Below are 27656 nucleotides of genomic sequence, written 5' to 3'. Positions count from 1 at the left end.
TGCTTCTTGGATTTAATGATGAACTGTGGAATCTTTGAGAAAAACTGTTTCTATTCCAGCGGTTCACAGATTGTTTTGTTTGAAGAATCATTTTAGAAATGTAATCATGGAGCCCCCAGTGTAAATTATAATTCTATATAATAACCACAATGTGAACAGGTTCCATCAGTTTACAGCTGGCAGGAGGCAGGGAGACGGTGTGAAATTATGGGATGGATCTGTTAGAGACCTTTAATCCCGCAGATTGTCAGCGGCGCCGAGTTTTTCCCGTCGTGATTCGATCCCGGGCTGAAGATGGGAAAGATTCTCTCAGTGAAAGTGTGGGTGAAAGTGTGGAGATGGGACATGTTGTCCGCATTGTAAAATGACACCTGTCCACCCTCATAGTCCAGGAAAACCCCGATCTTCCGGGGATTCACACTCGGGGTGAAGGGGGTCTCTGAGGGGGAGGTGAGGGCAGAATAACCACTTCCGGGAAACAGCCACACCATCCAGAATCCGGACTCAGGGCTCAGGTCAATGTCCTCTTTCCTGTTCACAGACTCTCGGGCCACTCCCAGAATCCACCATGTCTTCTCCCTAACCTCCACCTCCCAGTAATGTCTCCCTGATGTGAATCCCTCTGATCCCAGGACAAAGGGCCAGAAATCAAACCTCTCCGGGGTGTCAGGGAGCAGCTGCCATCCGTCTCCGAATCTCACACTGGTCCGGTCCTCAGACAGGATGAGCTGGGGATGCGCTGTGTTCAGATCCAGAGTCAGAGAGGCTGGAGCTGGGGGAAAGTGAAGATAACACAGTCAGTGATGTCGAGAGAGGGGGTGGGGAGGAGAAAGAGTGTGAGGAGTGAGGAGGAGAGGAGAGAGGTTTGTGAGGGGGAGAGTGGGAGCAGGAATGGGATGGCAACATGGAGCCGGAGGGAGGGGAGAGGAGGGGGAATAGGCCAGAAAGGAGAGGCAGGGAAGAGCGGAGAGAAGACAGTGAGTGACAGAGAGATAGGGAGGGGGGATGAGAGGATAGGTGGAGGGGTGCAGTTGGGAAGAGACAAAAGAGGCAGGAATGAGAGGGACTGGAGGGAGCCGGAGGGTAAAGAGGGAGATTGAGAGTGGGATGTGGGAGATTCAGAGTGGGATGTTTTGAGTGTGGAAACAGGAGAGAGAACGGCAGAGCAGATGACAGGGATTGGGATAGTGGGTGAGAAAGAAAGAGCAGAGTAGAGAGAACATCTGGAAGGCAGATAGTGTGGGAGGAAGAAATAAACAGACCCTTCCGTGTAAAGACAGGATGGGAAATAAAGCAGGAGGGGCAGGGAAGAATCTGAGAGAGAAGGAAAGGGGAGAGAGTCTGAAGAGAAGAGAGTGAGGGGGGGAAGTATAGCAGAATGATGAGGGAAGGGGATAGGAGGTGAGGTGGAGAGAGATTATGTGTCGATGGGGGAGTATAGGAAGGTGCTGAGAGAGTGAGGAGCAGGGTCAGGGAGCAAGAGGGACAAATGAGTGGCTGGCAGGGAGGTGGGATGGTTGTGGGAAATGGGAGAGAGATTGCAGGACAGATTGATTTCCAAGTTAACTAGTGTCACAAGTAGGCTTACATTAACACTGTAATGAAGTTAGTGTGAAAATCCCGTAGTCACCACACTTCGGTGCCTGTTCGGGTACACTGAGGGAGAATTTAGCATCGCGAACCAGCATGTCTTTCGAACTGTGGAAGGAAACCCATGCAGACGTGAGGGAGAACGTGTAGATTCTGCACAGACGTGACCCAAACCAGGAATCGAAAGCGGCTCCCTGGCTCTGTGGGGCAGCAATGCGAACCACTGAGCCACCATGCCACACAAAGTAGGAAGAAGAGATGAATTAAAGAGGGAGAGACAAAGGAAGAATGGGAGGTGAGTGAGAGAGGGAGAAAGGGGAGGGAGAGAATGTAGGTGGAAAGAAGTTAGTGGGGAGAAGGGGGGAGTATGTGAGCAGAGGAGCGCATAAGTGACAGGGAGTGGAAGGAGAGAGAGATAGCAGGGTTGGGGAAGGAGAATTTGAGAGAGGGAAGACAGGCTGTGAGAAGAAGAGTGGGGGGGGTGACAGTCAAGGTTGAGGAGAGAGGGAGAGGGGACAGAGGTAGAGGAGAGAAAGCTGGAGACAGCAGGTGGGAGGTGATATCTCTGTGAAACATTGTGTACATGTCACTGTACAGATTGTTCACAATCCGAATCTGTAAGATATCACACAAAACCTCAATTCCAAGAACAAAAGAATTTGGAACAGGAGTAGGCCATTCGGCCCCTCGAGCCTGTTCTGAACAAGATCATGACTGATCTGATTGAATATTGTCAGTGATCCGGCCTCTACTGCTCACTCGGGTAGAGAATTCCAACACAAATGACCCTCTGATAGAAAACAAAATCTCATTTCTGTATTAAATGGGAGATTGCTAATTTTCAAACTGTGCATTATACAAGACGCCATTGCAAGGGAAACATCCACTCAGCATCAATCCTGTCGAGCCCCCTCAGCGTCTTCTATGTTTCAATAAGATCACCTCTCATTCTCCTAAACTCCAATGGATATCGGCCAAATCTGCTCAGGTTTTCATGATAATACAACTGCCTTCATCCCAGGAATCAGTCTCTAATTCAATGGTCATTTCTTATATTATGTATATTAATAATTTGGGGAAGGGAAGTGCAAATGGGATGCTGGCCTTCATAGCAAGGGGGATTGAATATAAAAGAAGGGAGGTCTTGCTGCAGCTGTATAGGGCACTGGTGAGGCCGCAGCTGGAGTACTGTGTGCAGATCTCATTGAGACGTATAAGATGATGAATGGGATGGATAGGATAGAGGTGGAGAGACTCTTCCCGCTCAAAAAAGACAGTAGGACTAGGGGGCACAGCCTCAAGATAAAGGGGGGGGCGTTTTAGAACGGAGTTGAGGAGGAACTTCTTCACTCAAAGGGTGGTGAATCTCTGGAATTCTCTGCCCGTTGAAGTGGTGGAGGCTGCCTCGCTAAATATTTTCAAGAAGCGGGTTGATGGGTTTTTGATAAGAGAGGGGATTAAGGGTTATGGGGAGAGGGCCGGAAAGTGGAGCTGAGACATGACAGATCAGCCATGATCTTATTGAATGGCGGGGCAGGCTCGAAGGGCCAGATGGCCTACTCCTGCTCCTAATTCTTATGTTCTTACGTTCGAACCTGAATCTCCAGCTCTGGGAGCAAGTGTGCTCGTCCGCTTGGGGTCTTTAATTCTGCTGGCTGCTTTTCTGAGGCAGGGGGAAGAGTCAATGGATAGGAGGGAGATTTGCATGATGGATTGGGCTCTGTTCACAACCCTTTGTAATTACTTGCAGTTTTGGTGAGAGCAGGAACCACACCAAGCTGTGATATATCGGAAAGGGTGCTTTCTAAGGTGCAGCCGTAAAAATTACTGAGAGCTGCTGCGGTCATGCCAAATTTCCTTTGCCTCCTGAGAAAGTAGAGGCGTTGGCGGGTGGGGGTGAGGGGGTGGACAAAGGTCATTCAAAGGTCCGTTGACCTTGGGCGTGATTTTCTGGTTTTGGAGCTGGAAAATCCCGCCGTGTGTGTGAACACAAATCTTTCATTCTTACAAAGCGGAGCGCTGCCACCTGCTGACAGAACCTTAGTGCTGCAGGAAAGAATTCCCCATTAAAAACGGCCCAAGAAGTGGGGACAGTTTTCGCAGATTCACAGGCAGGGTGAGCCGAATGGTCTCTTTCCATTGCGAGATCACATTATGATTTTTATATGATCTGACATTTAGATCGGATCAAATCCACATTTTCAAAGTTGACTTGAACTGAAGATTGTCATGTGAGATGAGAATAAATACACTCGGCCTCTGTTCCCCAGAGTTTCAATGAAAAGGGGGTTGACACAGGATAGGTGCTGGAAGGATGGTTCCCCTGACTGGGGTCTCCAGAACCAGGGACTTTAGCAGCTTGATGATGATGTTCCTGCAGTAAGAATCCAGACTGTAACCAGTGGAGAGTTTCCCCCCGATTGCCATTGAGTTGTGTTTCGCTGGGGCTCCTTGATGCCACACTGGGTGAAATGCTGCCATGATGTTCAGGGCAGTCACTCTCACTCCACCTCTGGAATTCAGCTCTTTGCTCTGGCTGGGGGAGATGCTCAGTTCGGCTTCTTCCAGACGCACTGGGCTCCGCATCTCACGGCAGCCTCTTTGCAAACTCTCAGGAGGCCATGGAATGGAGTGAAACTAGACATCCCATGAGAAAGTGTTGGCCTCATATGAAAGGAGGAGTTGAATGAGCGCCCATGATGCGGCTCCGGGCGGCTGAGGGGGGAAAGCGGGCGTGCGGGAGGAAAAGCTCCGCCCAGAGCGCGAGGAGCGGCCACGCGCTGACCTCCAGCCCAACGTCAGAGCGCGGGAAGAAGCGCGGCTCTAATTGGAGGATCAGGCAGCGTCAGCGGGGGCAGGGGGAGGGGCTGGACGCAGCACAGCATCACGTGGTGGGAAGCGCGAGTGGGGGAGGGTATCCCGGGAAAGGACCCGGAGCCCCGGGCTTTAGAAAGAGACAATGTCCCAAATTCAGCTGATTCAGTTTTCTCACCACATTCTGTGATCCTGAGTGTCACTGATTCACCAGCTCCATTCACATGTCACACACACTGATTGACACCCACACTGCAACGTTACATTGCGCTCTTCATCTGGTTATTCCTCTGTTCAGATCATTCCTGCTCAAAACACAGGAAAAATCATCAGATTATCCCCAATCTGACGTGTAAGGCATGGTTACAGTGGATTAACCAGGGTTCAATTAAATATAGTCCTGATGCTGCCCACAAAATAATTATTAAAGTAATTGTCAAAAGATGATTTGAGCCACAGAGACAAACCTATTTACCAAAAATCGAAAAACGGCGTCAATCTTAATATTTAAAGAGTATCTTAAAAGAGGGGAGAGAGGTCGGGAGGTATTAGTGGAACCGCGGCCTTAGGGCCGGGACAGCTGAAGACACAGCCACCAATGTTGGAGCAAAGGGAATCAGGGTTTAACAAGAGGCAGATTTGAAGCAGCTCAGAGATCTTAATAAGTTATCAGGCTGGAGGAGTTTGCAAAGATGGGGTGCAGCGAGGCCAAGGGAGGTGATTTGAACGCAAAGATTTGTTGCGGGAACTGGATACATAATCAGACACACTTCACACCTCACGCGCACCCAAACCCGTGTCCCCATCACAAATACAGACAACATTCAGAAAACACTGAAACAGACAGGGAGATGATCCATTAATTTCACTGTCTTTCAAGGTGATAACTGTGTTATTGACCGACAGAAAATTATCCAACAACAGAGTCACAGACAAGGCCGGAAGGAATAAGGAAATGGGGTAAGGATTGGGGAAGGACGCCAGAGTTAGAATAATCCCCATATCTCATTACATAACAGAACCGCCACCGGAATAGAGGAAAGTCAGGAAACTGACTAACTTGTTCCGTATTGTTCACAAGTATTAGACGAATGCCGGAAGTCTTCTTTCTCAGTAAGAAGTCTCACAACACCAGGTTAAAGTGCAACAGCTGAAGAAGCAGCGCTCCGAAAGCTCGTGATTCCAAATAAACCTGTTGGAGTTTAACCCGGTGTTCTGAGATTTCTTACTGTGTCCACCCCAGTCCAACACCGGCATCTCCACATCTTAATAACAGCTGCCCACTCACCAAGGCCCTTTATAGGATCATAGAATAGAATCACAGAATCCCTGCAGTGCAGAAGGAGGCTATTCGGCCCATCGAGCATTCGCCCTATCCAAGTATTTACCCTGTCAATCACACACTAAGGGGTCATTTAGCATGGCCAATCAACCTAACCCGCATACGTCTGGACTGTGGGAGGAAACTGGAGCATTCCCACGCAGATACGAGGAGAACGTGCAAACTCCACACAGGCAGTTACCCGAGGCTGGAATTGAACCCGGATCCCTGGCGCTGTGAGGCAGCAATGCTAACCACTTTGCCACCGCGCTTCTGTCAACTTACAGTGAGAATTCTTTGCTCTGAAATTCCAATTCCTTTGTAATAGACCGAAAGTCAGGAGTTAACAGTGACCCGAGTCAACGATTTAAAATATAAAGAAATATTTTAGGTGGGAAACACGAGGCTTGTGATTGATTTTTTTAGTGCAGTGTCTCTGAGACGCTCTGTTGAGTCCAAGGAAGTTTGCAGAGTGAGTTGACCCTCACATCATTTTGCCCGGCAGAGGGAATCCCATTGCGATATTGGCTGGAGTACCAGACAACCCGCGAACCCAGGCGGGAGTAACTCTGGCTCTCTTGGGCGGGTTTCCCCGGAGAATGAATTCTGGCCAGCTGTCTCTGTGGAGTTTTCTCCTGTTTTTAGCGACCACGGCGACAGGCGCTCCTCCCCGTTGGCTCCATGTCGCTTTGCGCAACCAGAAGCGCCTGGAAGCTCTTCAGGTCAATTCTAAGCCGGGGATCTGTGTCTGTAAGTGAACCCCGAAGCAAGTTACACTCCTGAGGGAACTCGAGCCGAGATTTGCAGGATGCCGGTACACCAATAAGGAAATCGCAAGCATCCTTCAAACTGAAACACCCAAATAAACCTCAGACAGATAAATAAATACAGCATTCCAAATGAAACCATCTCGTCTCATTAACAACTTACTTTTTCGAAGTAAGCTCTATCCCACAAGTTCATCCCTAACAAGGGGGAGATATCAAACGCTATCAAATCATATCAGTGCTGCGAGGCAGTAAACAAAACCATCGCCCACATTTCGGTTGTTGCCCGTTTGTAAAGAACGCAAGAATTAAACAGCACAGCAAGGGATTCCAACAACTCCACCGAGATGTCAGTAAGTACTGCTCAACATCTTATAAGGAGCCAAGACTAGTGGCCAAGGACGGCTCCTTATGGAAATCTGACACAATACTCACGGTAGATCAGAGAGTTACAGTGGTGGGTGTCACAGTGCGGTACGAAGACGAATACAAGGCACCTGAGTTGTGCGGGACTTAAAACGGCACAAATACAGCCATCTGGGATCGGAGGTGAAGGAATTGCCGGGAGGTTCTGAGCCTGAGTACTTGGGCTTTGTGCTGAGCGCCAGTGGGAAATGGCTGGAAATGAGCAACACCTTACTCACATCCCTATTTTACAGAGTAAACAATTTGTCAGCAAGGACAGTGTCAGGGAAAAGGGCGGAGAGTAACAATGGGGAAAGCTCTATGAAATGGTGGAAGACAGGAGAGGTTAAATGTCTAAAAATGTAACGGTGCAAAGTTTTAGACAATGGGGAATGGGACTGGTGAAGAAGCATAAGGTGGTTCCAGAGCAGTGTTAATGGTTACAGCAGAATGGTAACGGTGGTTAGAATCTGAAGTTCCTGAATTCAATGCTGAGGCTGAAAGGCTGGAAAGGACAGAATGGGAATATTCCTAATTCCTGTCGGGAACGGCGAACACTGCATTACCAGAGCTGTGTATAAGCGGCTGTTGGAAAGAGAGATGTGTCGATGTCCTTTTAGAAATAGTTAATCAGTTAACAGTGATCTCAGTGAATGAGGAATAATAATTATATCAGAACGAACCTTAGATGGAACATATCGAGATCATAGTTGATATTATTGTGTTGAGTGACTCTGTGATCCTCTGGGGTGTCTGAATGAAATCCTTGGAGAGTTCAGCGTCCAACATTTCATCCGGCAGAATGAATCCCATTGCGATATTCATCAGATGAACAGACAAACCGGGAGTGCAGCAGATTGGAGTTGACTTACACAAGGCAGGGTCTTGATACCAGGCCTGCAGCGATCCTGTTCAGTTCCTGAGTTCTCCAAACACTTGGGCTCCACGATTACTGTTGTTAACTCCCGCTGTCAGCACAACAATTTATGCTTAAATATTTTCATTGCGGGTTTCTAAACCAACTAAATATAGCAGCATGTATTCAGTTATTGCAGAATTTTACTGCGTAAAGCCTTCTCACAGAGTGGTGAATATTAATGTGATTCTCTTGATCATCTTTCTCACTAATAGTCAGGGATCATATCATCGAACAACGGGATTTACTGAATGGGATTTGTTAATTTTGATTTGATCAGATCCAAGGTTCTGAATAAATAACAATGCCAGTTTGATACAACACAGAAAGAGGTTAACCGGTCCATTGAATCTGTGAACCTTCGGAGACAGTACCCATTTCTTGGGCCGTTTTGAATAGGGAATGTTTCCCTGCAGCACTGTGATTCCGTCGGCAGATGGCAGCGGTGCGCTTTGTAACAATGACAGACTTGAGATCACACAGAGTCTCAACCCATCCCAGAAACTGAATGCACCCGCAATGAATTACTCACGAGAACAGGAGCAGCCGTCAAGTAGAGAGATTGTCACAAATGACAGAAACTTCCCAGATTTCTTTTGGCCGGAAATGATAGCCAGTAAATTCCACTGGGCTCCGCACCTTGTCACCCTGGAAAGTTACAATGTTCCGAATATCTATCCCCAGACAGAATTCACATTTTCCGACACTTTATTTGACTCCTGAATGTCTCCATAGAACATAGAACATTACAGCGCAGAACAGGCCCTTCGGCCCACGATGTTGCGCCGACCAGTTAAGAAACAATGACCCTCTAACCTAAACCAAACCCTTACCATCCATAAACCTATCCACGGATCTCTTAAACGCCCCCAAACTTGGCGCATTTACAACTGCAGCAGGCAGGGCATTCCAATCCCTCACCACCCTCTGGGTAAAGAACCTACCCCTGACATCCGTCCTATAACTACCACCCCTTAATTTAAAGCTATGCCCCTTCGTGCTAGCTTTCTCCATCCGAGGAAAAAGGCTATCACTGTCCACCCTACCTAAACCTCTAATCATCTTCTCTGTTTCAATAAGGTCCCCTCGTAGCCGCCTTCTTTCTTACGAAAACAACCTCAAATCCCTCAGTCTCTCCTCATAGGACCTCCCCTCCATACCAGGCAACATCCTGGTAAACCTCCTCTGCACCCTCTCCAAAGCCTCCACATCCTTCCTATAATGTGGGGACCAGAACTGCACACAATACTCCAAGTGCGGCCGCACCAGAGTTTTGTACAGTTGCAACATGACGCTGCGGCTCCTAAATTCAATCCCCCTACCAATAAACGCCCAGACACCGCATGCCTTCCTAACAACCCTATCTACTTGATTCCCAACTTTCAGGGATCTATGTACACATACACCCAGATCCCTCTGTTCATCCACACTATTCAGAGTCCTACCGTTAGCCCTATACTCTACACATCCGATATTCCTGACAAAGTGAATTACCTCACACTTTTCCGCATTAAACTCCATCCTCCACCTCTCGGCCCAGCTCTGCAACTTGTCCAAGTCTCCCTGTAGACTAAGACACCCTTCCTCACTATCTACCACACCTCCAACTTTGGTGTCATCAGCAAATTTACTAATCCACCCAACTATACCCTCATCCAGATCATTTATAAAAATTACAAACAGCAGTGGCCCCAAAACAGATCCCTGAGGCACACCACTAGTAACTGAACCCCATGTTGAATACTTACCATCAACCACCACCCTCTGTCTCCTATCCGCCAGCCAATTCCTAATCCAATTTCCTAAATCACCCTCAATCGCATACATCTGCAATTTCTGCAGAAGGCTTCCATGGTGAACCTTATCAAACGCCTTACTAAAGTCCATATATACCACGTCAACTGCCTTACCCCCATCCACCTCTTTGGTCACTTTCTCAAAAAACTCAATAAGGTTAGTAAGGCACGACCTACCCTCCACAAAACCATGCTGACTGTCTCTAATCATTTCATTACTCTCCAAATAACTATAAATCCTATCCCTAATAATTTTTTCTAAAACCTTACCCACAACAGAAGTAAGACTCATTGGTCTATAATTCCCGGGGAAGTCTCTGTTCCCCTTCTTAAACAATGGGACAACATTCGCTAACCTCCAATCTTCTGGCACTATACTGGTGACCAACGACGACCTGAAGATCAGAGCCAGAGGCTCTGCAATCGCCTCCCTTGCCTCCCAGAGAATCCTAGGGTAAATCCCGTCCGGCCCAGGGGACTTATCTATTTTCAAACCCTCAAGAATATCTAGCACATCCTCCTTATCTACTGCAATACTGTCCAGTTTACAACCCTGTAACCCAGTGTTCTCCACAGCTACATTTATGTCCCCCTGCGTGAACACCGAAGAGAAATATTGGTTCAATGCCTCTCCAATCTCTTCCGGTTCCACACATAAATTCCCACTGCTATCTCTAACTGGCCCTAATCTTGCCCTAACCAACTTTTTGTTCTTAACATATCTATAGAACGCCTTAGGATTCTCCTTAATCCTATTAGCCAAAATCTTCTCATGTCCTATTTTAGCCCCTCTTAACTCTCTCTTTAACTCCCTCCTAGCCAATCTAAAGCTTTCTAGTGCACTACCCAAGCCCTCAAGTCTCATCCGGACATAAGCCTCCTTTTTCTTTTTAACCAGCGAATCAACTTTCCTAGTGCACCACGGTTCCCTAGCTCGACCAATTCCACCTTGCCTGACAGGGACATACATATCAAGGACTCGCAGTAGCTGCTCCTTGAAAAAACTCCACATTTCGGACGTTCCGAGACCCTGTAGTCTCCTAGTCCAACCTATGCTTCCTAATTCTCTCCTAATAGCCTCATAATTACCTTTCCCCCAGCTAAAACTACTGACCCGAGGTTCATGCCTATCCCTTTCCATCACTAAGGTGAACGTAACCGAATTGTGGTCACTATCACCAAAATGCACCCCAACTTCCAAGTCTAGCACCTGGTCTGGCTCATTTCCCAGCACCAAATCCAATATAGCCTCACCTCTAGTTGGCCTATCAACATACTGAGTCAAGAAACTTTCCTGCACGCTTTGTACAAAAACAGACCCCTCTAATGAGCTCCGGTCAGATTTTAACGATGAAAATATAACTCCCCCCAGTGCTGAAGATGGGTGAGAGAATTTCCCAAAATCAAGGAGAATTCCATCCAGCGGGAGGATTGTCGCCAATGACACAAACTTCCCAGATCTTCCATGTGTTGAAATAAATGTCAGTAAATTCCGCTGGGCTGTGTAAGGGGTGTCCAGGTCGCCCAGGACAGGTTATCTTTCCTGTTCTCCACACAGGAGCTGATTAACGCCCAGGCAGTAACAATAAAACCCAATGTTCAACACTGTCAGATATATGAAACATTTTACACCAGAATCACAGACAATATGTCTGCAATAAAACAAGACATTGATTTCCAATCCACATTGATGTCTCTACCTCTACCTGCCATTTTCCCAACTTTACAAAAATGCCTGTTAATGAATCTGATCCATCGGAAAACTTCACAGCCTGTGGTTTTTCTTGCTGGAATAGCGCGAGTGTTGGGGGAAACTCTTCAGATTCAATCCCAATAGGATGTCGTTTTACCCTCTCCCATATCCCATGTCCCACAGTCCTGCCCCCACACCCTGTGATGTGCTTCCTCTTTATCAGGGACTGGGAGAGCAGAACTGTCAATGTGTCAACTCTCTCTCCCTCAACCACTCCATGTGACAGCGAGTTCCACATTCTCCCCACTCTGTGTGAAGAAACTCCGCCCAATATTGGAGGAGAGATTCCACTTCAAATGTTCCCTCATCAGTTAAAAGTAAATTACTGCGGATGCTGGAACCTGACGAAGAGACATCCAGACTGGAAACGTTAGCTCTGTTCTCTCTCCATAGATGCTGTCAGACCTGCTGAGATTTTCCAGCATTTTCTGTTTTCGCTCCGTCATCAGTTGATGTTTCTCTGGGTCAGGGTCCCCAGGAGGGATTCATAAACATTTATAAAACTGTAAGTTTCTCTTTCTAGAAAATAAACTAAACTTCACAGATGGAACCCTCTAAATATCTTCCCGATACCTGCTGTGTAAAATGTCTCCTTGACATTTATAGTACTTGATGTTTTAATGTGAGCGGCTGCAGTCATGAACACAATTCAATTTCTGGATCTGGATCTCACACCGAGTTTCACCAGAGTGGTTTTAATCGGCACTGGGTTCAGACTGAAGAGAAATGTAATGGAATCTCGATCCCTCCCATCTCCACCCCTTCTCCCCATTCTATCTCTCCATCTCTCTTTCCACTGTCAACATCCCCGGGAGCCCAACCTGCCCCCGACTGAGTCCAATGATTTCCCTCCGTTATCCTTTAGACCGCGCCAGTTGTTATCTCCAGTGTGAAAGTGGCGAGGACAGGGCCCACTCTGTGATAATAATTCCCTGAGTGCTGTAGTGAACTTCATCAGTAAATAGCTGAACTGAGGATGTGCGGCAGTAACACCGAAAGTAAAAGCAGTTTAAATCAGGAAGTGCTGACTGTGAGCATGGCTTCCAGACAACAAGCAGAGAGCTGGACCGAGGAGACAATTTGTCCCATTTGTCTCGATTTCTTCACATATCCGGTAATACTGGATTGTGGACACAACTTCTGCCGCTCCTGTATCACCCAGTGTTGGGAAAAGGCGATAAACTCCTGCCCGGAATGTAGAGGGGAGTTTCCGAAAAGAAACCTCAGGGTAAATCGGGCCTTAGCGAATCTGGCCGAGAAAGCTCGACAATTAAAGCTAAATCGGAAAGAGAAGGAAAGTAAACTTCACTGTGAGGAACACCAGGAAGAACTGAAGCTGTTTTGTGAAACTGACAAGAAATTGATCTGTCTGATTTGTAGAGATTCGCGGGAACACAGAGAGCACCGCTTCTGGCCCATGAAAGAAGCTGTTGAAATCTACAAGGTAAAAGGGGAATATTATTTACCTGATAGTTTTATCACATTTTCAACATCCAGCACTTTCATTCTGTGATTTTCTCTCCCAATCCCAGGATCAGCTCAAATCTTCTTTAGTTTCTCTCACAGAGAAGAAATCGGTGGTTCTAAAAACGGAAAAGAAACAGAAACGGAAGATTTCTGAAGTTTGGGTAAGGTGTCCCTTGCTGATTTTCTGGGATCTCGGTTAGTTTTGTTCCCTTTATCGCGGGACATTAATTATGTTTCACATTTCATTGGGTAGAAACAGTCGAACAGTCTGCAGAAACACATCACATCCGAGTTCACTAAAATGCACCAGATTCTCACTGAGAAAGAGCAGCGATTACTCAGAGGTCTCAGGGAAGAAGAGGAGAGGATTCTCGAACCAATGGAGAGAAACCTTCGAGAGATTCAGGACAATTTAATTTCTATTGAGAAGAAACTCTCAAAGTTGCGGAAACAGCTGGAGCACAAAGACCAGCTGATATTTCTGAAGGTGAGGGAATATATTGTGGATCAATTCAGGGAAACTTCACACAGTCACTAAATAACTGATGGTTATGGTGAAATTTGTATAGAATTTACTGAAAAACAGTAACCGAATTCAACAAATTTCTGTCTATTCCGTGGAAATTCTGCTGTGACTCTGAACTAATGGATCCCACACTGAATAAGATTCCCGGGAATATCTGTAATAAGTTTTCTAGATTTTCACGGTTGGGTTGTGATTATTTTCGTGTTTCCCGAGTTTAATTTACTCCTGGAATTCCCATTGTAATCCGGTTCCAGTTCCATGTTGTGTGTGTGGGTGTGTCTGGTATGGTGTGTGAGTCACTGTGTCTGTGAGCGGGACTGGTGTTCAATTCCAGTTTATTTGACACCTTCCGAAATGCATCACTTTACATTTCCGTGTGAAATCTCATCTGCTCTGAGTCTGCTCAGTTCACCAGCCTGTCTAACTGCTCCTGAAATCTGTTACTGTCATCCTCACTGTTCCTGATTCATTTCTTTCAGGAGGAAGCTTGTCGGAAGAGAAGGTAGGACATGTTCTTTACTGAAACTTTGCAGTTTGGTAAAATAAACTCAGTGATGTGTTATTTTGTATTTATTTATTGGTTGTTGTCACAACTTTAAATGTTCGGTCATTAGTTACCAAGACATCACACACTGCAGGAAATGATAAGCTCCGCGTATACACACTGACGAGAACTTTATGATAACTCATCTCATTACAGGGATTTTACATAACTGTTCTACGATAGTGTAATAAATAACAGGGAAGTGTAAATAATACAATCAGGCCGGAAGTGATCACTTGCTCGATGTTGATTCTTAATGTCTGTGACCTTTCCACTGACCCCGAGAGTACCTCGGGGTCCATGTTTCCAAGGAGTGGGTCACCCATGTTCCTGCATGGAGCCTGACCAACCCAAGAAAGTCTCAGGTTAAAGGGAGAATGGATTCTAAGTTTATACTAAATAAAAATTGGCTCTGCGTCCTTAACAACACAACACTTGTGTTCATATAGAACCTTTATTGGAAATTAATATTGCAAGGAGTTTCACAGGAGCATTCTAAAGTAAATTGACACAGAGCCAAATAAGGAAATATTAATTTGGATCATAGAGGTAGATTTCAGACAGCGTCTTCAAGGAAGAAAAAAGAAAGAAAGATAGAGAGGATCAGGGAGAGAATTCCAGAGTTCAGGACCTCGACAGCTGAAGGTCCAGCTCCCAATGGGGGAGTGACTGAAATCAGAGATGTACAAGGTGTCAGAAGTAGAGAAGAGCAGCATTCTGGGAGGTTGTGAGCCCAGGGATTGCAGAATTGGATATTCAGCTTTGGGATGTTTTCAGCCTTTGTCTTTGTTCTACAAACTTTGTTTATCACACAGCAAGTGGACAGGCTAAATATTCATCATTTCCTGCAGTCTGTGATGTCTGTTATCAGGTTTTGAACCTTTTTGAAGACATGGCTGTTTCCATTCTCTGCTCTTGAATTTAAAAGTTATTTCTTTCTCATTTAGAGAAACAAGATTAACATTTCACTTTGTTCGTTTTCTCTGTCATCAAAAATGCTGTAAACTTGACCATTTAAATAAGTTCTAAAATCTTCTGCAAAGACAAATTCATAGATTATTTTTACCATTTACAGGATTAGTCATGAGGTTCACAATCTCTCAGTATCTGCTGCCGCCCTGTCTATCAGAAAGTACAAAGACCTTTTACAGTACAGAGCATGGAGACAAATGATAAACTTCATTAACCCCGGTAAGTCTCATATTAATTGTCCTGCTTATCAATCCAGTTGTAAACATATTGAATGGGCTCCAAAGATCCAGCTTAAATATTCACATTTCCAGTTGTTAATACCTGCAGTCTCCCCATTCTCATATTTCTCTTTCTGAGGTTCCTCTGGGGAAGTGTCTGAAGCCATCAGCACTGTGTGTCAAAGCAGTGAAGAGATCTGTATAACCAGAGGAATAGAGCACCAATCTCAGGATGTGAAATGGAATTGCTCCAGGAGACTGGACTGGTCTCCTCTGTCATTGTGGGAAACTTTTTTTTAATCATCATTTATCAAGACACACAGGCATTAGAAAGCAAGTGTTAAATGGCAGATAATCTGGTGGAGTTCGACACCTTATTCAACAGGATGGATGCAGAAAGTGAGAGTCTGCAGTGGATAAGGGAGGGAATGTGGTGACCTTATTGAAATGGTCAAGATCCGGAACAAAAGGGTGGTTATAAACATCCGCAGGTTTCACACAGTCACAGAGTCTAGATCAAAGCTTTACATCTAGAATAGGGAGGATGACAGGGCAGTTTGGATTGAGTGAGGTTGAGTTTTTGAGTGACTCCATTGAGGTAGTGAACCAGTGAACCCATCGCTCACTCGATGAATTTGATCAGAGGCCCAATCCACTCTGAGGGCTGATCTTCAGAACAAAGTCACTGTCCAGTTTCCCGCGGGTTTGCAGTGTGGGAAAGTGTTCTGTCGTTCCTGAGGAGGGAACAGGGGACAAGAAATCCTCATGAATACACAGCAGGGGCGAGAGAGAAAGGAGCAGCAAGCAGGAGTAAGAACAATAACTCACCTCCTGCTCACAGAGAAATCATCAAAAGCTCCCTTCATTCCTGCAGTGTGAGCTTAAACACTTTAGAACCGCTGGAATTATTTTGAGGAACAGTCAGCGTTTGAATGTAGAAAATGAGAAAACCAATTTCCAAACATCAAGATCACAGGAACAGCACTGTGATAATGATGAAGTTTTCTGTTTTGATGTTGTCGTTTCCGGTATAAATATTAGAAAGGAAACGGAGCAAATAACTCCTTATATCATTTCTAATAGGATTTCCTGTCGTCCCTTGAAGACCAGGGATTAATTGTACAGATTGTTCCTCTGGGTGGGGCATCACCATCCAATGGAAGATCAAGATTGTATTGAGTCTCCAGTTATATCAAATGTCTCCAGTTTGTAGAGACAATGTGACTTCTTATGTTTAGTGTGGGAACACTGGATACCTATTTTGTTGCTGCTACATTATTGTGGGGGTTTGATCTCTGCCATTCCTTCCATTCTGATCAGTCATCTGTCCTGCTATTCATCTTTGCTCAGTTATATGTTTTTCCATGAATTTGAGCCTTTCCTTAACTTCTTTAGTGAACCACAGATGGTGGGTCCTCCCACTGGGGATTTTCTTTACAGTAGGAATATATTTATTCTGAATATTCTGAAATATTGTCTTAAATATCTGCCATTGCTTCTCTATCGATATGCCCCCAAGCCTGGGGATTCAGTTCACTACAACTAGCTTTCCTTTCATGACCAGATAGTTGCCCCTATTTAAGTTTAAAATGCCGATCTCTTTTCCCTTTCAAACTGGATTTCAAATTCAATTATATTGTAGTTGCGGCGACCAAGTGCTGCCTTCATTCTGAATTCACTAATTATTCCTGTCACATCACACAAAGACAAGTCCAATGTAACCTACTCTCTGGTTAATCCCAGAACGTTCCGCTATGAGAAACTTTCTCGAAAGAATTCTGTGAACTCCCCATCCAGACAACTACAACCTGATTTTTCTGGTTTATATTTAGATGAAAAATCACCCATGATTATTACTGTCTTTTTATCTGTGACCCACATTGTGGCTACTGTTACGAAGATTGTCGGCCACTTCCACTATTGACTTCTTTCCCCTACTATTCCTCATCTCCAAACCGATTTTATATCCGGATCTCCTGAACCAGGATCATCTTCAGCTATTGCACAATGAGGTCCTTGATAAACAGTGCTCCCACTCCACTTTTACCTAACTTTCTATTCTTCTTGAATGTTAGTAAATGTTATCCTTTCCTCTTGCAGCAATGTCTCTGTAATCAGATCATATTCATTTACTTCAATGTGTGTTATCAATTTGTTAACTTTATTATGAATGTTGTGTGCATTCAGATACAGAGCCTTTAGTTTCATATTTTTATTATCTTTGTACTATTTCGTCTTGACTATTAGTATATTCGTAGGTTTTATTTCTTTGTCCATTCCCGTTATTGTCTGATCCTCATTTCCCATATTATTTTGATGGTTTCTTGCCTTGAATCTCCCCCTGGATTTGCCACATATATTCAAGTTAGCTTACCCTCTGAATTTAGTTTGAAGCCCTTTTGACTTCCCGAGTTATGCGATTTGCTGGAACATTCATTCTAGCAGTTCAGGTGTCGACCGTCCCAACAATCAGGCAGCACGGGGGAGTGGGGGAGGTGGCAATATCGCACAGTGGTGAGCAGGGACTTGGGTTCGATTCCCAGCTTGGGTCACTGTCTGTGTGAAGTTGGAACGTTCTCCCTGTGTTAGCTTGGGTTTCCTCCGGGTGATCCGGTTTCCTCCCACATTCTGAAAGACATGCTGGTTCGGTGCATTGACCGGAACAGGGGCCAGACTGTGGCGACTCGGGGAATATCACAGTAACTTCATTGCAGTGTTAATGTAAGCCTTACTTGTGACTAATAAATAAACTTTAACTTGACTACCGTCCGGTGGTTCTGACATCCACCATTTGAAAGGTTTGTCATGGCACGAATCAATTCCAGCCTCCCAGGTTGACTGGATCCATCACAGTTGGCCTATCACCGCAAAAGGTCCACAGCAGGTGCCATTTCCCCAACCCGACACTCAAACCTGGATCACCTAGTTAACAAGAACACTTATGACAGACTCCTAATTATTGACTACAGCTCAGCCTTCAACACTATTATTGCTACAAAACTCATCTTGAAATTCCCTAGCCAATGGCTTGGCTCGTCCCTTTGCAACTGGATCCTAGATTTCTTTTCCACAGACCGCAATTCAGTAAGGATAGGTAACAAGATCTCCTCTGTGATCATCCAGTGCTCCACAAGGCTGTTTCCTCAGTCCCCGACGATACTCCTCAAACACCTATGACCACGTGGCCAAATTCCCCTCCAGCCCAATATTCAAATTTGCTGATGATACAACCGTGGTGGGTCAAATCTCAAACAATGATGAGATGGGCTACAGGGACGAGATAGAGAATCTGGTAAAATGGTTTGACGACAATCTCCCTCAATGTCGTAAAATGAACAAGAGTCATCAACTTCAGGAAATGTATTGGAGGACATGCTCCTGTCTACAAAAACAGGGAGGAAGTGGAAATGGTCGAGAGCTTCAGAATTCAAGGTGTTCAGATCACTAATAGCCTGTCCTGGTCCCTCCACGCCATGACTATAGTTAAGAAAGATCAACAGTGCCTCTACTTTCTCAGGAGGCTCAGGAAATTTAGCATGACCACCATGACTCTCACCAACTTTTACAGATGCACCATAGAAAGCATTGATATGGCTCCTGCTTTGACCAAGACCTAATCCATCATGCAAACCAGCCCCCCATCCATTGACTCCGTCTACACTTCCCGTTGCCTCAGGGAAAGCAGCCAGCATAATCAAGGACCCCGTGCACCCTGGACATATTCCCTTCCAACTTCTTGTATCTGTCAGGAAAAAGATACAAAAGTCTGAGAATACGTACAAACCAACTCAAGAACAGCTTCTTCCTTACTGCCATCAGTATTTTGATTGGTGTTATCATATATTAAGCTGAGCTTTCTTTTCACCCTACCTGTAACTGTAACACTATATTCGGCACCCTATACTTTCCTTAAGAACATAAGAACACAAGGAATAGGAGCAGGAGTAGGCCATTTAGCCCCTCGAGCCTGCCCCACTATTCAATAAGATCATGGCTGATCTGTCGTGTCTCAGTTCCACATTCCCGTCCTCTCCCCATAACCCTTAATCCCCTTGCCTATCAAAAACCTATCAACCCGCGTCTTAAAAATATATAGCGAGGCAGCCTCCACCACTTCAACGGGCAGAGAATTCCAGAGATTCACCACCCTTTGAGTGAAGAAGTTCCTCCTCAACTCCGTTCTAAACCGCACCCCCCCTCTTTATCTTGAGGCTGTGCCCTCTAGTCCTACTGTCATTTCTGAGCGGGAAGAGCCTCTCCACCTCAATCCTATCCATCCCATTCATCATCTTTTAAGTCTCAATGAGATCTCCCCTCATTCTTCTAAACTCTAACGAGTACAAGCCTAGTTTATTCAGCCTCTCCTCATAGTTCAACCTCCTCAACTCCTGTATCAGCCGAGTAAACCTCCTCTGCAATCCCTCCAAGGCCAAAATATCCTTGCGCAAGTGCGGTGCCCAAAACTGCACACAGTACTCCAGCTGCGGCCTCACCAGTGCCCTATACAGCTGCAGCAAGACCTCCCTACTTTTATATTCAATCCCCCTCGCTATGAAGGCCAGCATCCCATTTGCCTTCCTGACCACCTGCTGCACCTGTAGGCTGGGTTTTTGCGACTCATGCACAAGGATCCCGAGGTCCCTCTGCACCGTCGCATGCTGCAGTTTTTCACCATGTAAGTAATAGTCCTTCCTACCATTATTCCTACCAAAGTGGACAATGGACAACCTCACATTTGCCAACATTAAATTCCATTTGCCAGTTCCTGGCCCATTCGCCCAGCCTATCTAGATCCTTCTGCAGACTCTCCACACCCTCTGCACAATTTGCTGTTCCACCAATCTTGGTGTCATCAGCAAATTTCGACACCATACACTCGGTACCCTCCTCCAGATCATCTATATAAATGGTAAATAGCTGAGGCCCCAGCATCGACCCCTGGGGCACTCCACTAGTCACCAACCGCCAATCCGAATAGCACCCATTGACCCCCACTCTCTGCCTCCTATTTGACAACCAATCCTCTACCCACGCTAACACCCTACCCCCAACTCCATACCTTCTGTAATAAACTCTTGTGAGGCACCTTGTCAAACGCCTTCTGAAAATCAAGAAACACCACATCCACCGGCTCTCCTCCATCCACCGCCCTAGATACATCCTCATAGAACTCCAATAAATTCGTCAGACACGACTTCCCCTTAATGAAACAGTGCTGCGTCTGCTCTATCAAACAATTCTCCTCAAGATGCCTTGCTATTTCCTCCTTGATGACGGATTCTAACATTTTACCTACAACGGACGTTAAACTAACCGGCCTATAATTCCCTGCCTTTTGCCTGCCACCCTTCTTAAACAACGGCGTAACATTAGCCGTTTTCCAATCTTCCGGCACTTCCCCGGAATCCAGCCACGTTTGGAAAATAATCACCAAGGCATCCACTATCACCTCCGCCATTTCTTTCAGAACCCTTGGATGCATTCCATCCGGTCCTGGGGACTTGTCCACAATCGGTCCCTCCAGTCTGTCGAGCACCGCCTCTCTAGTAACAATAATGTCATTCAGGCCCTCCACTCCTACCATCTTTCCATCGCTAACACCCGGCAAATTATTCACATCCTCCTCCGTGAAAACCGAAACAAAAAAGTTATTCAAGGCCTCAGCCATTTCCCCATCCCCTACCACTAAGTCACCCCTCTCATCCTCTAACGGTCCAACGTTCACCCGAGCCAGATCTTCCTTTTCATATATTTATAAAAACTCTTGCTATCCTTTTTTATATTAAGCGCTAGCCCAGCTTCATAGTTTATCCTACCCTTCTTTATCAACTTCTTTGTCATTCTTTGTTGACATTTAAACCTCTCCCAATCCTCTTCTCACCCACTACTCTTAGCGACTCTGAACGCATCCGCTTTTAATTTAACACTTTCCTTTACCTCCTTCGTTATCCACGGCTGATTATCTCTCCTCCTACGAACCTTTTTAACCATCGGAATAAATTTCTGCTGAGCACCAAGAAAGATCTCCTTAAAGATCCTCCACTGTTCCTCAGCAGACCTACCTTCCATCGCGCTCCTCCAATCAACATTCGCCAATTCCTCTCTCATCCTACCGTACTCCCCTCTGTTCAAACAAAGGACACATGTCCGGGAACCCACTTTCTCCTCCTCCATCTGCATCAGAAACTCCACCATACAATGATCACTCTTCCCAAGAGGATCCTTCACCACAAGGTCCCTAATTCTACCCGCCTCATTACATTACACCAGAATCAAATCAAAACAACCCCACTCTGCCCAATACTGGTGCCAATGCCCATGATACAGACACCAGCCTTTGAACATTTATCTTTGCCACCGTATGTTCCCTCTGCCAGTTTACATGTAGCTCAGGTAATGATCCACAGATTACTACCTTTGAGGTTCTGCTTCGTAATTGGTACCTAGCCTCTCATGGTGACTATGCCCTTTACAGACATCCCAAATATCCCTGCTTGTGTGACCACTTCCCTCCAACCTCAGTGTCCCCACCCAGCCCACAATATCACCCTGATTTGCCATTAGTGGAGTGGACCAGGACAATCTTCTTTGCTTGTCGTTTCTATGTCTTTGGTACCGAAATAGACCATGCCAACTGGATCCTCCCACTTACAATGAAAATTCCTCTCCAGCTCAGAACTCTGGTACGGTCAAGCAACACAACTGTCTGGCCTCTCGCTTTTGCTGCAGAGATCAGTATCTGTGTCCCACACTATATTGTCCCCTACTGCCACCACATTCCTGTTTGTCATCCCTCACTTCATTGGCTTCCTGTATCATGGTGCCATGGTTAGACTGCTCATTAACTTTGCAGCCTTTGCTTTCATCCACACAGATGATAAGCACCTCAAATCTTTTCAACAACTGCAAAGTCTGAGGCTTCTCCATTACTGTGTCCCTTCACTTGTCTCACTCTAGGTCACATTCTCCTGTCACTCACTATTCTCAGAGGTGTGACCATATTCCGGATCAAATTATCCAGGGATTTCTCCCATTCCCTTACGTTGTGCAGTGTCTGCAGTTCAGCCTCTAACTCACTAATTCTGATCTGGAAGTCCTCCAGCTACTTACACTTCCTGCAGATGTGTTAGTCATGGATTACCTGGACATCCAAAATCACACATTCCTCATCTGCAACATAACACCTGTCTTGCATTATTCCTCATGTTATCTACTTAAATTTAATTAAATTACTCACCTAATTAACTTAGAATAATTCCAATGACAACCACATTTCTTTCCCCTGTGCATTTCATTCCCGCATGAACCTAATTCACCCCTCACTCAGTCTCCATCCCAGTCCAGCTCAGTCACCTGTCTCATGCACCTATTACTGGCCATGCATTTTGAAAGGTGTGTCTTATTTATAGACTCTCTGCTGAGTCGCTTGCTAGTTTTACTTCCTGCTGCACTGACTAACACTCATGAACCAACTGGTGGTTGACAGATAACTGCCACTCCATATAGTTCTCTAGTTAACATAGAAATTAGAAGCAGGAGTAGGCCATTTGGCCCTTCAAACATGCTCTGCTTTTTATTTTGATCATGGCGGATCATCAAATTCAATATCCTGATCCCCCCTTCTCCCCATATCCCTTGGTCCATTAGCCCCAAGAACTATATCTAATTTCTTTTTGAAATCACACAACATTTTGGCCTCAACTACATTCAGTTATTGTGAATTCCACAGATTCACCATCCTCTGGGTGAAAAAATTCCTCCTCACCACAGTTCTAAGAGGGTTACCCCTTATCCTCAAACTATGACCCCTCGATCCAGACTCCTCCACGATTTGGAACATTCTTTACGAATCTATCCTGTCTAACCCTGTTAGAATTTAAAAGTTTCTATGAGATCCCATTTCACCCTTCTAAACTGCAGTGACTATAATCCTAACCGACTTAATCTCTCCTCATATGACAGACCTGCCACCCCAGCTATCAGCCTGGTAAACCTTTGCTGTATTCCCTTGATAGTAAGGACATCCTTCCTCAGATAAGGAGACAAAAACTGCACGCAGTACCCCCGGTGTGGCCTCACCAATGCGCTATATAATTGCAGCAAAACATCCCTATTCCAATACTCAAATCCTCTCGCGATGAAGGTCAACATATCAAAGAACAAAGAAAATTACAGCACAGGAACACGCCCATTGGCCCTCCAAGCCTGCATCGACCATGCTGTCCAACTGAACTAAAACCCCCTACCCTTACGGGAACCATATCCATCCATTCCCACCCTATTCATGTATTTGTCAAGACTCCCCTTAAAAGCCACTATCGTATCTCCTTCCACCTCTCTTGGCAGAGAATCCCAGACACCTATCACCCTCTGTGTAAAAAAAAACTTGCCTCGTACATCTCCTATAAACCTTGTCCCTCGCAACTTTAACTTATGCTCACTAGTAAGTGACTCTTCCACCTTGGGAGAAAGCTTCTGAATATCAACTCTGTCTATGCCCCTCATAATCTATCAATTCGCCCCTCAACCTCCATTGTTCCAGTGAGAACAAAACAAGTTTCTCTAACCTCTTGTCATATCTAATGCCCTCCATATCCCCAGGGCCTGATGGGATATAGCCCAGAATACTGAGAGAGGCAAGGGAGGAAATTTCTGGGGCCTTGAGAGAAATCTTTGCATCCTCACTAGATACAGAGAAGGTCCCAGAGGATTGGAGAATACCTAATGTTGTTCCTACGTTTAAGAAGGGTAGCAAGAGTAATCCAGGTAATTCCAATCCGATGAGCCTTACTTCAGTAGTAGGGAAATTATCGGAGAGGATTCTTCGAGACAGGATATATTCCCACTTGGAAATAAGTGGACGTATTAGTGAGAGCCAACATGGTTTTGTGAAGGGGAGGTCGTGTCTCACAAACTTGATCGAGTTTTTTGAGGAAGTGACAAAGATGACTGATGAGAGTAGGGCAGTGGATGTTGTCTACATGGACTTCAGTAAGGCCTTTGACAAGGTCCCTCATGACTGACTGGTGCAGAAGCTAAAGTTGCATGGGATCAGAGGTGAACTAGCAAAGTGGATAAAGTCAAAGAAGACAGAGCGTAGGAATGAAAGGGTGTGTTTCTGAATGGAGGGCTGTGACAAGTGGTGATCCTTAGGGATCAGTACTGGGATCTTTGCTGTTTGTAATATATATAAATGATTTGGAGGAAAATGTAACTGGATGGATTAGTAAGATTGCGGATGACGAAAAGGTTGGTGGATTTGTGGATAGCGATGAGGACCATCAGGGAATACAGCAGTTGGAGACTTGGGCGGAGAGATGGCAGATGGAAATTGATCTGGACAAATTTTTTACTCCAAGAGTGGGTGCCTGGAACTGGGTTGCTGGGGAAGGTAGTGGAAGCGGACACCGTAGTGACTTTTCAGGGGCGTCTTGACAAGTACATGAATTGGAGGGAACAGAGGGGTATGGTCCCCAAAAGGGTAGAGGGTTTTAGTTAAGTTGGGCAGCATGGTCGGTGCAGGATTGGAAGGCCGAAGGGCCTGTTCCTATGCAGTTTGTTAAACTGATCCTTTTTCAGAAATCCAGACTGAGCCCAAATTCACCATTATTTTCTCAGTGTTCAGTTATTACATCATTTGTTACAGATCCTAGCATTTTCCTTCGGACTAATGTCAGACTAACAAGTTTTTCATTCTCCATATTCTCTCTCCCTTCTTTCTTAAACATCGGAGTTACATTTGCACCTTCCAATCTGCAGGAACAATTGCAGGGTCGGTAGAATTTTGAAAGATAACCACCAATGCGTCAACTTTCTTGACAGTCACTACTTTCAGCATCTGAGATAGAGACCACCAAGTCTGGGGAAATTTATCTACTTCAAATCTCATTCATTTCTCTATTTCTACTATTCTTATAAGCATAAAAGCATCTTGTTGTTCCTCATTAATGCCAGTCACCTGATCCTCCATTATTTATGGAAGGTTTTTAATGAATGGTGATCATTGACATTTGGACAGATTATTGAGAAAGTCTGTGTGTTCTGCCTTGGTCATGTCATCTAACATGAGGTTTGAGGTGTGTGTGAGACCAGTGCCTGGAGCTGTGAGGTAGCAGCCGAACCAATGCACCACTGTGCGTTGTGTTTCTTTCAAATTATGGAATCTTATGGCTTTATCCTCTTTGTGGGTAATTAGGATTTCCTTTTAATTCATGGTTACCTTGTTCATTATTTATGTATAAGATATATAGTATTAACTGTTTGCTTTGTTGACTCTTTCAGAGAAAAATTTATTCCTCACTTCCCCACTTACTCTAATTCAGGGTACTGGCGAGTCAGAGACAATGCCAACAGGCACAGGGTGTTAAGACACCAATCCATCACAGGGCACACACTCACACACAAAAATTAAAGGGGCAATTTAACATTGCCAATCCACCTAATCCACACATCATTGATGTGGGGAGGAAACGGGAGCACCCGGAGGAAACCCATGCAGACACAGGGAGAACGTGCAAACCTCAACACAGACAGTGACCCAAGGTTGGAATTGAACCCAGGTCTCTGGAGCTGTGAGGCAGCATTGCCAACCTGACGCTGTCTCAAAAATTATTGTATTTCTTTCAAATTATTGAATTTCTTTCAAATTATTGAATTTCTTTCAAATTATTGAATCTCATGGCTTTCTACCCTTCTTCAGTAACTGGGATTTCAAAGTTGCCCTGTGCACCAAAAAAACATTGTTCCTATTCTGAACATAACCAAATATGGAGCCTCATCCAATATTGTAACAAATTTGGGGTCTGGTCTGATATCGCACTGAGAAACTCAGAACTTTAGTGCAGAGAGGGATCTGGATGTCCTGGTGTAAAAATCACAAAACCTTAGTTTGCATTTACAGGAAGTAATTAGGAATATAAATGGAATGTTAGTGTTTATTGTAAGGACAATCACATTTAAAAAATTGTGCCTGCAAGCATACAGGGCCATAGTGAGGCTGCATTTGGAGGAATGTGCAATATTTTGATCTCCTTACGTAAGATCATGAAATCATAAGACAAAGGTAGGCCATTTGGCTCATTGAGTCTGCTCTGCCATTCAATGAGATCAGGACTGGTCTGATGTGACAATCCTCCAACTCCATTTTCCCACCTTACTTCCATAACCCTGATTCCATTACTGATTGAAAATCTGTCTCTCTCAGCCCCAAAGATATATCCCAGCCTTTACACCTCTCTGCGGTGAAGAGTTCCAAGAATTCACTACTCTGAGAGAAGAAATTCCTCCTCATCTCTGTCTTAAATGGATAAGCCTTTGCTCTGAGAATATGCCCTTTGGTCGTGGACTCTCCTACAAGGCGAAATGAACTATCAGCATCCAAGCTGTCAAGCCCCCTGAGAATCCTATATGTATCAATAAGGTCACCTCTCATGAGTACAGGCCCAACCTACTTAGCCTCGATTGATAAAAATATCCTGCCATATTTGGAATCAGTCAAATTAACTTTCTCTGGACTACTTTTAATGGTGGCATGTCTTTTCTGAGTTGAGGGGATGAAAACAGTATTCCAGGTGTGGTCAAACTAGTCACTTGCACAGTTCTAACAAGACCTCCCTATTTTCATACTCCATTCCCTTTTCAATAAAGGTCAATATTCCATTTGTCTTCCCTAACACTTGCTGAGCTTGCATGCCAGCTTTTTTGTGATTTATGCACAAGGATCCCAAATCCCTCTGTGCTGCAGCTTTCTGCAGTCTTTCTCTATTTAAATAATATCCAGCTCCTTTATTCTTCCCACCAATCTGCATAACTTCACATTTTCCTGCATTATTTTTCATCTGCCAAGCTTTCACCCACACACCTAATTTTTTTATCCCTCTGTAGACCCTGTCATCCTCAGCACTTGCCTTCCCACCTATTTTTGTGTCATCTCAAATTTAGCAGTAGCACATTCACTTCCCTTATCCAAATTATTAATATACACAATGTAAGAAATGACCATTGAATTAGAGACTGATTCCTGGGATGAAGGTAGTTATATTATCATGAAAGTCTGAGCAGATTTGGCCTACATCCATTGGAGTTTAGGAGAATGAGAGGTGATCTTATTGAAACATAGAAGACACTGAGGGGACTGGACAGGATTGATGCTGCGTGGATGTTTCCCTTGCGATGGCATCTTGTATAATGCACATTTTGAAAATTAGCAATCTCCCATTTAATACAGAAATGAGATTTTGTTTTCTATCAGAGGGTCACTTGTGTTGGAATTCTCTACCCCAGTGAGCAGTAGAGGCCGGATCACTGGCAATATTTAATCAGATCAGTCATGATCTTGCTCAGAACAGGCTCGAGGGGCTGAATGGCCTACTCCTGTTCCAAATTCTTTTGTTCTTGGAATTGAGGTTTTGTGTGATATCTTACAGACTCGGATTGTGAACAATCTGTACAGTGACATTTACACAATGTTTCACAGAGATATCACCTCCCACCCGCTATCTCCAGCTTTCTCTCCTCTACCTCTGTCCCCTCTCCCTCTCTCCTCAACCTTGACCGTCACCCCCCCAC

General features: G+C 45.0%; 1 protein-coding gene across 1 annotated transcript in view; it reads left to right on the top strand.

Moving 5' to 3' along the window:
* LOC145335765 (E3 ubiquitin-protein ligase TRIM39-like) overlaps positions 1–27656 on the top strand; it is a 56884-nt gene that overhangs the window by 27361 nt on the left and 1867 nt on the right. Inside the window, exons 6-11 of the mRNA XM_080181488.1 lie at positions 6371–6475; positions 12328–12806; positions 12895–12990; positions 13083–13316; positions 13835–13857; positions 14975–15090. Of these exons, the coding sequence (XP_080037614.1) occupies positions 6371–6475; positions 12328–12806; positions 12895–12990; positions 13083–13316; positions 13835–13857; positions 14975–15090 (1053 nt within the window). The remainder of the gene's footprint in view (positions 1–6370; positions 6476–12327; positions 12807–12894; positions 12991–13082; positions 13317–13834; positions 13858–14974; positions 15091–27656) is intronic.

Source organism: Carcharhinus amblyrhynchos, unplaced genomic scaffold (assembly GCF_965287045.1).
Source record: "Carcharhinus amblyrhynchos unplaced genomic scaffold, sCarAmb.v2.hapA scaffold_40, whole genome shotgun sequence".
Taxonomy (NCBI): domain Eukaryota; kingdom Metazoa; phylum Chordata; class Chondrichthyes; order Carcharhiniformes; family Carcharhinidae; genus Carcharhinus; species Carcharhinus amblyrhynchos.
Note: the sequence above shows the minus strand (reverse complement) of the source record. Positions and strands in the feature narration are given on the sequence as shown.